Genomic DNA, 13,872 nt, shown 5'->3' with positions numbered 1-13,872 from the left:
AGGAGCGCTACAAACAACAACAACAACAACAACAACAACAACACCGCTGTTTAACATAGTACTTACTGTATGTACCGGTGTTCATCAGATCTCCAGCCTGCTCTTCCTCTTCTTTCACTGTGACAGACATCTCCTTCAGGCCAAAACAGTCTTCCTCTTCTTTCACTGTGACAGTCATCTCCTTCAGGCCAAAACAGTCTTCCTCTTCTTTCACTGTGACAGACATCTCCTTCAGGCCAAAACAGTCTTCCTCTTCTTTCACTGTGACAGACATCTCCTTCACGCCAAAACAGTCTTCCTCTTCTTTCACTGTGACAGACATCTCCTTCAGGCCAAAACAGTCTTCCTCTTCTTTCACTGTGACAGACATCTCCTTCAGGCCAAAACAGTCTTCCTCTTCTTTCACTGTGACAGACATCTCCTTCAGGCCAAAACAGTCTTCCTCTTCTTTCACTGTGACAGACATCTCCTTCAGGCCAAAACAGTCTTCCTCTTCTTTCACTGTGACAGTCATCTCCGTCACGCCAAAACAGTCTTCCTCTTCTTTCACTGTGACAGACATCTCCTTCAGGCCAAAACAGTCTTCCTCTTCGTTCACTGTGACAGACATCTCCTTCACGCCAAAACAGTCTTCCTCTTCTTTCACTGTGACAGACATCTCCTTCACGCCAAAACAGTCTTCCTCTTCTTTCACTGTGACAGTCATCTCCCCCTCTTCCACCCCAAAAACTCCATCCTCTTCTTTCACAGTAATATCATCTTCCTCTTCTTTCACTCTGTAAGCTTCTTCCTCTTTTTCTTTCACTGTAACAGCCTCACTCTCTGCGTCTTTTTTGACGGCAACAGCCTCCTCTTCCTCCTCTTTTAAGAGAGTTCCTTTCTCCGTCCAGCAGACTACCTCTTCTTTAGCAGGGGGGGAGCAGCTTAGTGAGCTCATGGTCGGGGATGTTAGCTAGCTAGTTAGCATTAGCGACTAGACTATTGCTAACTTAACCAGCCAGCTAGCTGACTAACAACGTCAATATGAAATTAAATGGGGTAACTGAGTGGGGGGTTTTTTACGCATAGAAGTGTGTTTAAAACATAGCGGCATATAAACAACGAAATTGTCTAAAGAGCTTGAATGTGCCGACTTCGTTGGCTAGCGAGCTACGGAGGTGGCTTCAGTTTTTCAAGAAGCGTCCCGTCGACTAGATTATACGTCACACTAGCAGCATGGCCTGAAAGACACATCGCCATCTGCTAACTGGAGTGGGTAAAGCAGTTGAGTAAAATGTATATAATATACAGTATCAACAACACAACCAGTCTTATACAATGGTTGGGGGGGAAAATACATCTGAACTGAGCTTTTCGTCTATTCTGTGGCAGTACACTCGAACTGAAATAGTTAGTCAAAATCATTGTGGTTTTCAGAGCACAAACAAAAATATAACATAAGGTCAAGTACTTTTATACACATAAATTAGATAGTTATGATTAACTAGTGAAGCGACAATGTATATTCAAATAAAAATGTTGCAGTTAGTTAACAAGCTACTAGCTAGCTAGTTAGCTAATACGAACTATGCATGGCTGTAACACAATCAAAACAAGTAATCCAGAATATAGCACTTGCATACATATTTATAACTAAAGGAACATTTCACTTTATATCTAGTCAGATATATTATCTAGCTAAGTGTCTTGTCTTTGGCTATGCCGGATTAAGTGATATGCTAAGTGACATGCTATTCTATAAAATCCTTTCTCTGTAATTAATATCACCTGATTGAGCTAATCATGTAAATGTAATGAACTAGAAAGTCGGGGCACCACGAAATAATATTTATAGAGCAGTTATCTTCCGAATAAACTCTTAAAGTCCTAGTAATATTTTACATCAACAGCCGTCAATATTAATCGTCACCTAATTTCAGTCTCATCTGAAAGTTGTAAATTCTTGGTTATCTTCACGAACCCTGGCTAACAAGTTTAATCAGCAATACAAAATTGGGTTTAATTATTTATTTACTAAATACCTAACTAATCACACTGAATTACATATACACAGAATGAATCATACCTTGATTACAAATGATGTCATAAAGGAAAATGTCCCTAGCGGGCGGAACAGATATGACAGCTGGTTACACAAAGAAAAGACAATGCCACCAGCCATACTGCTCGTTCTGTGCGTGATTTCCTGCAAGACAGGAAATGTCAGTGTTCTGCCATGGCCACACATTATTGCATTTCTGTTAATCACATGTCTGTGGAACTTGTTCAGTTTATGTCTCAGTTGTTGAATCTTGTTATGTTCATAAAAAACATTTACACATGTTAAGCTTGCTGAAAATAAACGCAGTTGACAGTGAGAGGACGTTTCAGAGAGGACAGTGAGAGGACGTTTCAGAGAGGACAGCGAGAGGACGTTTCAGAGAGGACAGCGAGAGGACGTTTCAGAGAGGACAGCGAGAGGACGTTTCAGAGAGGACAGCGAGAGGACGTTTCAGAGAGGACAGCGAGAGGACGTTTCAGAGAGGACAGCGAGAGGACGTTTCAGAGAGGACAGCGAGAGGACGTTTCAGAGAGGACAGCGAGAGGACGTTTCAGAGAGGACAGTGACGTTTCAGAGAGGACAGTGAGAGGACGTTTCAGAGAGGACAGCGAGAGGACGTTTCAGAGAGGACAGTGAGAGGACGTTTCAGAGAGGACAGTGACGTTTCAGAGAGGACAGTGACGTTTCAGAGAGGACAGTGACGTTTCAGAGAGGACGTTTCAGAGAGGACGTTTCAGAGAGGACAGTGAGTTTTGCTGCTACGGCACTGGATTGGTTCATGTTTTTGCAATATGTTTAAATCACATCATGTTTTATTTATACAGCACATTTCAGACATGGATGTAATGACTTCACAGGAAAAGACTAATAAAAAAACACAAACATAATAAAACCTGAAAGACTAATGAGCATTCTAAGAAAATGGCATTGAATAAAATAGTAAGACCAGACAGGACTGACATCCTGTCAGGTTGAAATGTATGAACATTTGAACATCTTGGCCCTGTTCTGGTTATAATCTCCACCCGGCACAGCCAGAAGAGGACTGGCCACCCCTCATAGCCTGGTTCCTCTCTAGGTTTCTTCCTAGGTTTTGGCCTTTCTAGGGGAGTTTTTCCTAGCCACCGTGCTTCTACACCTGCATTGCTTGCTGTTTGGGGTTTTAGGCTGGGTTTCTGTACTTTAGGCTGGGTTTCTGTTTTTGAGATATCAGCTGATGTAAGAAGGGCGATATAAATACATTTGATTTGAGTAAGAATAAGATGCGATAGATATCCAGTCCAAAATATAAGCTTCTTATACATCGTTGTTTGTAAATAATATAATTGTACCGAGAAATAGTCAGTTGGTTGCATAAATAATTGTGATTACTACATGTTACATTACATTGAAATATTATGAAAATATAAAAACCGAATGTACACCCCTTTGTTAATATATATTGGCAATAATTAACTTAATGTTGAGGCATGGAATAATAAAACATGTATCTTTTGTCAGGCTGAATGTTTGAAATATGAGGTGATTTGAGTCATGCTTCTTTAGTAGTGGAATAAAGACAATTAGCACTTGAATGTTGTAAAGAAATACTGTGTGTGTAAATATTGTGAGTGATGTATGATTGTTAATAAAACTGTTCATAGACCGATTTTGTAAACTGCGTCCAGTTTTATAGGCTGCAAGTAGGTTGAAATTAAGTTGTTTTTAAGATGTTTGAAACAACGGCTTGAAATATAGGTATTTTCAACGTTCAACCAAAACCGAACGTAGTCCTGACGTCGTTATATAGTCTTTTCAAAGACATGAAAAAAACTTATTTTCAACGACCTAAAATCGGCATTTTCAATTTTCACTCTCAACCAAAACTGAATGTTGGACGTCGGACATATTTTCAATAACATTTTGCTATGTGGGAGGAGCCCAATGTCAAAACAGTTTTAATGGGTCCAAATCAATAACCAATACGCAGAAACAGTTTGTGATATTGAAAACCTAAACATAACATGTACTATATACACAAACTGCCACAATAATCATATTAATTGTATTTTTTTATTTATTTTTACGAGCACCTTATAAACTGCACAAGCAGTTTGGCGCGGCAGGTAGCCTATTGGTTAGAGTGTAGGGGCGGCAGGTAGCCTATTGGTTAGAGTGTAGGGGCGGCAGGTAGCCTATTGGTTAGAGTGTAGGGGCGGCAGGTAGCCTATTGGTTAGAGTGTAGGGGCGGCAGGTAGCCTATTGGTTAGAGCGTTGGACTAGTAACCAAAAGGTTGCAAGATTGAATCCCTGAGCTGACAAAGTAAAAATCAGTTAACCCACTGTTCCCCGGTAGGCCGTCATTGAAAATAACAATGTGTTCTTAACTGACCTGGCGAGTTAAATAAAGGTTAAATAAATAAAAAAATAAAAAAACAAGCATCTAAAACACTTGTTTTGACAACTGGCAATAAATCACTGATATCTATTAGGGGGAAATCAGGATGTACCTGCTGTCGAAACTAACAAACACAACAACAAAAAACATGGAAATGGGAGATATATTTTACCTCACTGGTTAGACAACCTGCAGAAGACAGTCAGCTACATTTTGGAGTGACGCATTTAAATTTCGGGGTCCCCAAAACGAAGAGAAACACAACACATATTTAGCATCACTCACATCAACATCACGTTGAAATCAATTGCACAAGAGGGGGAGATGACGTTGCACATCCTGATAAAACTAACAGCTCAAAAAACACACGGAATCTGGGAATAATGTGTACATCACCGGTTAGAGGTCAATTTGTAGAAAACAGCCACATTTTGAAGTGTTGCATTTTGATTCAAGTGGGTCGCCAATACAGTAAGTGTAAAGCAACACTTTTTCTTGTTAATCACAAATAGTACTTTCATTTCAGAGCCTGGATTTTTCCCCCGATGAGGCTAATATCCATATCATACTGAAATCAATAGAACAGGGGCAAAATTTGTTTAGGGTTCTACATTGTGACATCATTAATCAAAATACGCCTTCTACAATGTTAAAACATTCTACATTGTGACATCATTAAAATACGCCTTCTACAATGTTAAAAACATTCTACATTGTGACATTATTTAATTGAAATCATGAAACAACTCCTTCAAGCATGTATTTTCTTATGTTTGATCAGAGATATTTTACCAGAGTATCTCTTCCCACATTGATCACAAATATGAGGTTTCTCTCTTGTGTGTATTCTCTGGTGTATAGTTAGATAGCTAGATGTTGTAAAACTCTTCCCACATTAATCACAGCTAAAGGATTTTTCTCCTGTGTGTTTTCTCAGATGTACCATCAGGCAGCTTGAGCGAATAAAACTCTTCCCACATTGCTTACAGCGATGAGGCCTCTCTCCTGTGTGTGTTCTCTGGTGTGATAGTAATGTATATAATTTTGAAAAGATCTTTCCACAGTCAGAGCAGCTATAAGGTTTCTCTCCAGTGTGAATTCTCTGGTGTGATTGTAATGTGTATAATTTTGAGAAGGTCTTCCCACACTCAGAGCAGCAGTGAGGTTTCTCTCCAGTGTGTATTCTCAGGTGTGCTATGAGGTTGCTTGATTGAGCAAAACTCTTCTCACATTGATTACAGCTATAAGGTTTCTCTCCTGTGTGTGTTCTCTGGTGTGATTTAAAATTTCCTGAGATAGAAAAACTCTTTCCACAGTCAGAGCAGTGGTAAGCTTTCTCTCCTGTGTGTATTCTCTGGTGTATAGTCAGATGGCTAGATGAAACAAAACTCTTCCCACATTGATCACAGCTGTAAGATTTCTCTCCTGTGTGTGTTCTCTGGTGTATTGTCAGACGGCTAGATGAAACAAAACTTTTCCCACATTGATTACAGCTATAAGGTTTCTCTCCTGTGTGTGTTCTCTGGTGTATAGTCAGACAGCTAGAAGTAACAAAACTCTTTTTACATTGACCACAGCTATAAGGTTTCTCTCCTGTGTGTGTTCTCTGGTGTATAGTCAGACAGCCAGATGTAACAAAACTCTTCCCACATTGATCACAGCTGAAAGGTTTCTCTCCAGTGTGAATTCTCTGGTGTGATTGTAATGTATATAATCTTGAAAAGGTCTTCCCACAGTCAGAGCAGCAGTGAGGTTTCTTTCCTGTGGGTTTCCGCTGGTGTTTCTTGAGGTGTTCTGATGTGGAGAGACTCGTCTCTGCCTCGTCAGCTTCATGATGTTGTTGAGGCTCCCCAGAGGATCCATGATAGTCACGTCTCTCTCCTGTGTGAACAACAAAGTCAGACAGAAGGTTAAAGGCCCCAGTAGCAGAAATCCACTGTTTATTTTAGCTAAAAGGTGATGCACATGATGTTGTGCAACAATTTACATCTGTAATGAATGTTTAAATGCTTTTATGAACTTATTTGACAATTGTCTAAAGACAAATCTTCCCGATTCCAGCCTTGCTGAAGCACCCCCAGATCATCACCGATCCTCCACCAACTTTCAGTGTGTACGGGACACTGTGGCTTGTAGGCCTCTCCAGGTCTCTGTGGCTTGTAGGCCTCTCCAGGTCTCTGTGGCTTGTAGGCCTCTCCAGGTCTCTGTGGCTTGTAGGCCTCTCCAGGTCTCTATGGCTTGTAGGCCTCTCCAGGTCTCTGTGGCTTGTAGGCCTCTCCAGGTCTCGCAGCCACTGTGAAATTTGGTGATGATCTGGGGGTGGAATCGGGCAGATTTGTCTTTGTGAAGGACGCATGAATCAAGCCACGTACAAGGTTGTCCTGGAAGAAAACTTGCTTCCTTCTGCTCTGACAATGTTCCCCAACTCTGAGGATTGGTTTTTCCAGCAGGACAATGTTCCCCAACTCTGAAGATTGGATAATTCCAGCAGGACAATGTTCCCCAACTCTGAAGATTGGATAATTCCAGCAGGACAATGTTCCCCAACTCTGAGGATTGGTTTTTCCAGCAGGACAATGCTCCATGCCACACAGCCAGGTCAATCAATGTGTGGATAGAGGACCACCAGATCAAGACCCTGTCATCCCTCTCACCAACACGTAGAGTACCACAAAAGTACCACTTGTCAGTTGATTATGGACGAACAGTCTAACAGTTTGAAGGACACAACTCATGTTATTCTGGTTAAACAGTGAGAGACTAGTTGAGTTTCATATTGGGGCTAAATGGCTAATGTAATGATGCATTAAGCCATATATATAATAATAAATATATAGTACCAGTAAAACGTTTGGACACACCTACTCATTTAAGGGCTATTCTATATTTTTACTATTCTCTACATTGTAGAATAATAGTTATGATATCAAAACTATGAAATAACACATATGGAATCATGTAGTAACCAAAAAAAGTGTTAAACAAATCATTTTATTTTATTTTAGATTTTAGATTCTTCAAAGTAGCCACTCTTTGCCTACAAGACAGCTTTGCACACTCTTGGCACACTCTTGGCATTCTCTCAACCAGCTTCACCTGGAATGCTCTTCCAACAGTTTTGAAAGAGTTCCCACATATGCTGAGCACTTGTTGGCTGCTTTTCTCTTCACTCTGCAGTCGCTCTGCAGTCCAGCTCATCCCAAACCATCTCAATTGGGTTGAGGTCGGGTGATTGTGGAGGTCAGGTCATCTGATGCAGTGCTCCATCACTCTCCTTCTTGGTCAAATAGCCCTTACACAGCCATGAGGTGTGTTGGGTCATTGTCCTGTTGAAAAACAAATGATGGTCCAACTAAGCGCAAACCAGATGGGATGGCGTATCCCTTCAGAATGCTGTGGTAGCCATTTTGGATAAGTGTGCCTTGAATTCTAAATAAATCACAGACAGTGTCACCAGCAAAGCACCCCCACACCATCACACCTCCTCCTCCATGCTTCACGGTGGTAACTACACACGAGGAGATCATCCATTCACCTACTCTGTGTCTCACAAAGACACAGCGGTTTGGAACCAAAAATCTCACAATTGGACTCATCAGACCAAAAGACAGATTTCCACCAGTCTAATTTAAATTGCTCATGTCTCTTAGACCAAGCAAGTCTCTTCTTCTTATTGGTGTCCATTAGTAGTGGTTTCTTTTCATAAATTCATCCATGAAGGCCTGATTCACGTAGTCTCCTCTGAACAGTTGATGTTGAGATGTGTCTGTTATTTGAACTCCGAAGCATTAATTTGTCCTGCAATTTCTGAGACTGGTAACTCTAATGAACGTATCCTCTGCAGCAGAGGTAACTCTGGTCTTCCTTTCCTGTGGCAATCCTCATGAGCCAGTTTCATCATAGCGCATGATGGAATGTCGTTTCTCTTTGCTTATTTGAGCAGTTCTTGCCATATTGACTTGGTCTTTCACCAAATAGGGTTATCTTCTGTATACCACCACTACCTTGTCACAACACATTAAGAAGGAAATACATTCCACAAATTAGCTTTTAAGAAGGCACACCTGTTAATTGAAATGCATTCCAGGTGACTACCTCATGAAGCTGGTTGAGAGAATGCCAAGAGTGCGCAAAGCTATCATCAAGGCAAAGGGTGGCAACTTTGAAGAATCTCAGATATATTTTGATTTGTTTAACACTTTTTTTGGTTACTACATGATTCCATTTGTGTTATTTCATAGTTTTGATGTCTTCACTATTATTCTACAATGTAGAAAATAGTAAAAAAAATAAAGAAAAACCCTGAACTGAGTAGGTGTGTCCAAACTTTTGACTGGTATTGTAAATGTTGATTGCTTTGCTCTTGGACGCCCAGAAGCCTGACAAGACTCGTCTGAAGGTAGTCCGGTACCAGTTTAATAAATTAATGGAAGTCTACAGTATTTAGAAGTTGTTTGGTGCCTAAAAAACAGATTTAATATGTAAAATAAAATAGTTTGGTTTTTAGTTTTTTGGTTATTCATTGTTAAGCCTACAACATGTTTAAACTTTCGGTCTGGTAGACATTAGTCGTATGGTGTATATATATATTCAGTTGAAGTCAGAAGTTAACATACACCTTAGCCAAATACATTTAAACTCAGTTTTTCCACAATTCCTGACATTTAATCCTAGTAAAAAATTCCCTGTTTTAGGTCAGTTAGGATCACCACTTTATTTTAATAATGTGAAATGTCAGAATAATATTGGAGAGAATTATTTATTTCAGCTTTTATTTCTTGCATCACATTCCCAGGGGGTCATCAGTTTACATACACTCAATTAGTATTTGGTAGCGTTGCCTTTAAATTGTTTAACTCGGGTCAAACATTTCGTGTAGCCTTTCACAAGCTTCCCACAATAGGTTGGGTGAATTTTGGCCCATTCCTCCTGACAGAGCTGGTGTAACTGAGTCAGGTTTGTAGGCATCCTTGCTAGCACACGCTTTGTCAGTTCTGCCCACAAATTTTCTATGGAATTGAGGTCCCGGCTTTGCGATGGCCACTCCAATACCTTGACTTTGTTGTCCTTAAGCCATTTTGCCACAACTTTGGAAGTATGCTTGGGGTCACTGTCCACTTGGAAGACCCATTTGCGACCAAGCTTTAACTTCCTGACTGATGTCTTGAGATGTTGCTTCAATATATCCACATAATTTACCTACCTCATGATGCCATCTATTTTGTGAAGTGCACCAGTCCCTCCTGCAGTAAAGCACCCCCACAACATGATGCTGCCACCCCCGTGCCTCACGGTTGGGATGGTGTTCTTCGGCTTGCAAGCCTCCCCCTTTCTCCTCCAAACATAACGATGGTCCGTTCTATTTTTGTTTCATCAGACCAGAGGACATTTCTCCAAAAAGTACAATCTGTGTCCCCATGTGCAGTTGCAAACCGTAGTCTGGCTTTTTTATGGCGGTTTTGGAGCAGTGGCTTCTTCCTTGCTGAGTGGCCTTTCAGCTTATGTTGATATAGGACTTGTTTTACTGTGGATATAGATACTTTTGTACCTGTTTCCTCCAGCATCTTCACAAGGTCTTTTGCTGTTGTTCTGGGATTGATTTGAACTTTTCGCACCAAAGTACGTTCATCTCTAGGAGACAGAACGCGTCTCTTTCCGTAGCAGTATGACGGCTGCGTGGTCCCACGGTGTTTATACTTGCGTACTATTGTTTGTACTGATGAACGTGGTACCTTCAGGCGTTTGGAAATTGCTCCCAAGGATGAACTAGACTTGTGGAGGTCTCCAATTATTATTTTCTGAGGTCTTGGCTGATTTCTTTTGATTTTCCCACGATGTCAGGCAAAGAGGCACTGAGTTTGAAGGTAGGCCTTGAAATACATCCACAGGTACACCTCCAATTGACTCAAATGATGTCAATTAGCCTATCAGAAGCTTCTAAAAAGCATGACATAATTTTCTGGAATTTTCCAAGCTGTTTAAAGGCACAGTCGACTTAGTGCATGTAAACTTCTGGCCCACTGGAATTGTGATACAGTGAATTATAAGTGAAATAATCTGTCTGTAAACAATTGGAAAAATGTATTGTGTCATGCACAAAGTAGAAGTAGACTTGCCAAAACTATAGTTTGTTCACAAGAAATTTGTGGAGTGGTTGTAAAAATGAGTTTTAATGATTCCAACTTAAGTGTGTGTAAACTTCCGACTTCAACTGTATATATGATACAGCACACTGGCTGGTTCGTGTGTGGATCTGGGAAGAGTGTGTCTGTGGCAATCCACTGATGTTTGGCGTGTAGCACGTTGGCAGTGCTTGCTGGGACTTGTAGTGCAGTCCATCGCGGGCGGTATGCAAGCGGGCCAAACTGAATTAACTACTCAAATAATTGCATGGGCCGGATAGACATTTCACGGTCCGGATTGGGCCTGCGGGCCTTGTGTTTGACACGTGCTCTAGATAGTCTGTTTCCCCAGTCATCTGTGATAATAATTCACAGACAGTGATGATGTCATCTGTAATAATAATTCACAGACAGTGATGATGTCATCTGTAATAATAATAATTCACAGACAGTGATGATGTCGTCTGTAATAATAATAATTCACAGACAGTGAAGATGTCATCTCACGGGGACTTACAGTTTGTTGCCATCTTGCTGCAAGTCTCTTTCAGGACATCCACCTCTCCCTGGGAGAACTGCAAACTGTTCTTAAGGTCTTGGACCTCTCTGGTCAGATCGTCCCTTCTTTTGTTAGTTGAGTCCACCAGTATTTGGACAAGACTCTTGAAGCTATTTTCCTGTTGCTGTAACGATTGCTTATAGACATATTTTTGTTGATGTAAAAGATCACGTACCTGTCATAGTTAGACACTGTTCTCTCCATTCCTCCAACCCTTCTTTAACTTTGGGCGGCGTGATGGATGCAACGTAGGCTAACGCTGGTACTCCATACAATTCCAGCCAGCACAGCTCATAAAGCCAATCGCAACAAACAGCAGGAATTGAAATATCCACAAGCACATGATTAACTGCTCGTAAAGTCGATGGAAACCGCAACAAACAAAAGGAATTTAAATATCCACAAGCACAGTACTGAGGCTAACCGCGTTACGGGATCCAAATTAAACAGGCTAGTAAACAAAAATGTTTAAAAAGGAAAAACTTTTCCAGAAAGTTTCAAAACTTTCCAAACGACTAACACCCGTCCCACAGACAGTTGACCAATTGAGTTCACGTTGTCATGCTGCGTCACGTGGTTTCTAAGCTAATAGTCACAAAATCCCTTCTAAAAACCAGTCAAGAAAATCTGCCTATTTTCCTCGAAAGTACATAATGTCACAATTTCAAAGCTTTACTATATTACAGAGGAGTTAATTATCACACATCTCTGAAAATATGTTGTGCTTCTTGTTCACATAGGCTAATTCATGCTATTGGTATTTAGAATGTTATCTAGAATGTTATCTAGAATGTTATTTAGAATGCTATTTAGAATGCTATTTAGAATGTTAGTTAGAATGTTATCTAGAATGGTGCTGCATTGGAAAGCAGACGTTTTAAGGGCTCCTGACCAATTGTGGTATTTTGTGTATTTTTTTAACGCTGATCATAACTTTTTTTGGGTTACATAATGTTTCCACCATCATTTCCTTTATGACCAAAGAGAGCTTATAGACATCAGAACAGTTTTCACTAACCTTGATTTGGATGAAGACTTCTACAACAGCCTATCGACCGAACACTCAGGGTCAGCCCTTATAGCCATTGACTCTTGAAGAATATAACTTATAAATGCCTCAAATGTTTCAACTCTATTTCACCATCAGAAACCAAAATATCAGCTTGTATAATGCCACTGTTGGTAAATTAACACTGTACAGCCTCAAAATCTGGTTAAAACTATCATTTTGACCTTATGGACGGCCAGTCCTTGTATTCATAGTGTAGTGAATTCTGGGGGTTGCCCTGAGCGAGACTCAAACCTGGGTCCAGCGACTGTCAAGCCAACACCTTATAACTGTTACGCCAAGATGTCTGAACTTCTTGACGAGGTCGCCTGGTTTCGGGTTACGGTTGCTACAATAGCTTTCTCTATGAATTTGAGAGTGGTTACATTTCTCCAGCCCCCATCCCTTAGCTGTTTACCAAACCAAGTCTCAGGGCAGCCATTTTGTTGCTATTTAAAACCTAGGTTGTCCCTTTTTTTATTATTATCTACCATTCTGCAGTTCAAACAATAACAAATCTGTCATTCCACCATTGTTTAGGTAATAAGATGAGGGATGGGGCTGGAGAAATGTAACTACTCTCAAATTCATAGACAGACATATGGATGCAAGGACTGACCATCCATGATATCAACATTATAGTTTTAACCATGTTGAAGCTATACAGTGTTGATTTACATTGTTTCTAAACATTGGAGTAAAAAAAGCTTATGTTGGGTTCTGATGGGGTACAACAGTTGAACTAAGCTCATGAGGCATGTGTTATATTCTTCAAGAATCAATGGCTATAAATAAATAATTTAAAAGTCCCAATACGGATGTAGCAATTGCAGGTTTCCGCTTTAACACCACACATCAGTTCAACAACTGCAGAGTTTGTGCCTCTGTATTTAAGACAGTACTTACTAGTGTTAATCAGGGACCGGTTTCTCAAAACCATCTTACTGCTATGTTCATTGTTTGAACCATTGGATGCCTTAAGATGCGTTTGGGAAACCGGGCCCAGATATCCAGTTTCCTCTTCTTCCTCGTTTTTCGATGTAACAGTCATCTCCCCCTCCTCCTCTTTCAATCCAAAAACTCCATCCTCGTCTTTCTCTTCTTCTTCTTTCACTGAAACGTCTTTCTCTTCTTCTTTCACGGTAACAGCCTCACTCTCTACTTGTTTTTGTATTGTAACAGCCTCCTCTTCCTCCTCCTCCTTCACGAGAGCTTCTTTCTCCGTCCAGCAGACGTCCTCTTCTTTAGCAAGAGAGTAGCTTAGTGAACTCATGGTCGGGGATGTTAGCTAGCTAGGCTAATGCTAACTTAAGAAGCCAGCTAGCTAAATAATAACAACGTAAATGTGACATTAAATCGGATAACTAACTAGACGACAGAAGTGTGTTTAAAACACAGTGGCTCTACGGAAGCATCTAAAGCTTTATTGGTTCGTCTATTGTGTCCAGCAAGCTACCGAGGTGTCTGACTGACTGTTGCTGCTGTTGAAAGAAGCGTTCCGTCCACTAGATTATACGTCACACTTGCAGCATTGCCTTAAAGTCTCAGAACGCCATCTGCTGCCTGGAGTGGGTAACGCAGTTGAGTAAAATGAATATTTAATTTTCAGACAAAAAGTTAAAGGGTAGGAGTCATGAGTTTTTACCCACCAATGAAACAACACAGTGTTCTGATACTAATACTCTAATCTAATACTTAGTAACTTAGTTGTAGTCACGATATGGC

General features: G+C 40.5%; 2 protein-coding genes and 1 pseudogene across 3 annotated transcripts in view; 1 reads left to right on the top strand and 2 right to left on the bottom strand.

Moving 5' to 3' along the window:
• Nucleotides 1-1,175, bottom strand: part of LOC139548520 (semenogelin-2-like) — a 36,487-nt gene extending 35,312 nt beyond the window's left edge. For both annotated transcript variants that reach the window (XM_071358220.1, XM_071358212.1), the window contains exon 1: nt 67-1,175. In XM_071358220.1, coding sequence (XP_071214321.1) covers nt 67-937 — 871 coding nt within the window. In that variant the 5' untranslated portion in view covers nt 938-1,175. The remainder of the gene's footprint in view (nt 1-66) is intronic.
• Nucleotides 1-13,872, top strand: part of LOC139542145 (zinc finger protein 665-like) — a 294,018-nt pseudogene that overhangs the window by 117,758 nt on the left and 162,388 nt on the right.
• Nucleotides 2,836-13,659, bottom strand: LOC139548746 (zinc finger protein 180-like). Its single transcript, XM_071358536.1, has 2 exons — nt 13,054-13,659; nt 2,836-6,299 (listed from the first exon to the last, which is right to left on the bottom strand). Exons 1-2 carry the CDS (start codon nt 13,418-13,420, stop codon nt 5,314-5,316), a joined length of 1,353 nt encoding a protein of 450 aa, XP_071214637.1. The 5' UTR covers nt 13,421-13,659; the 3' UTR covers nt 2,836-5,313.

The sequence above is a fragment of the Salvelinus alpinus genome, chromosome 2 (assembly GCF_045679555.1).
Source record: "Salvelinus alpinus chromosome 2, SLU_Salpinus.1, whole genome shotgun sequence".
In the NCBI taxonomy this organism is placed as follows: domain Eukaryota; kingdom Metazoa; phylum Chordata; class Actinopteri; order Salmoniformes; family Salmonidae; genus Salvelinus; species Salvelinus alpinus.
The sequence above is the reverse complement of the archived record's forward strand: the minus strand, read 5'-3'. Positions and strand labels throughout refer to the sequence as shown.

Bases quoted from the DNA above. Each gene is read 5' to 3' on its own strand.
- LOC139548746 (XM_071358536.1), bottom strand. From the start codon at position 13,420: ATGAGTTCACTAAGCTACTCTCTTGCTAAAGAAGAGGACGTCTGCTGG. The intron at 6,300-13,053 runs GTAAGTACTGTC...TTGTTCACACAG, and splicing joins CCGGTCCCTGATTAACACTA to GAGAGAGACGTGACTATCAT.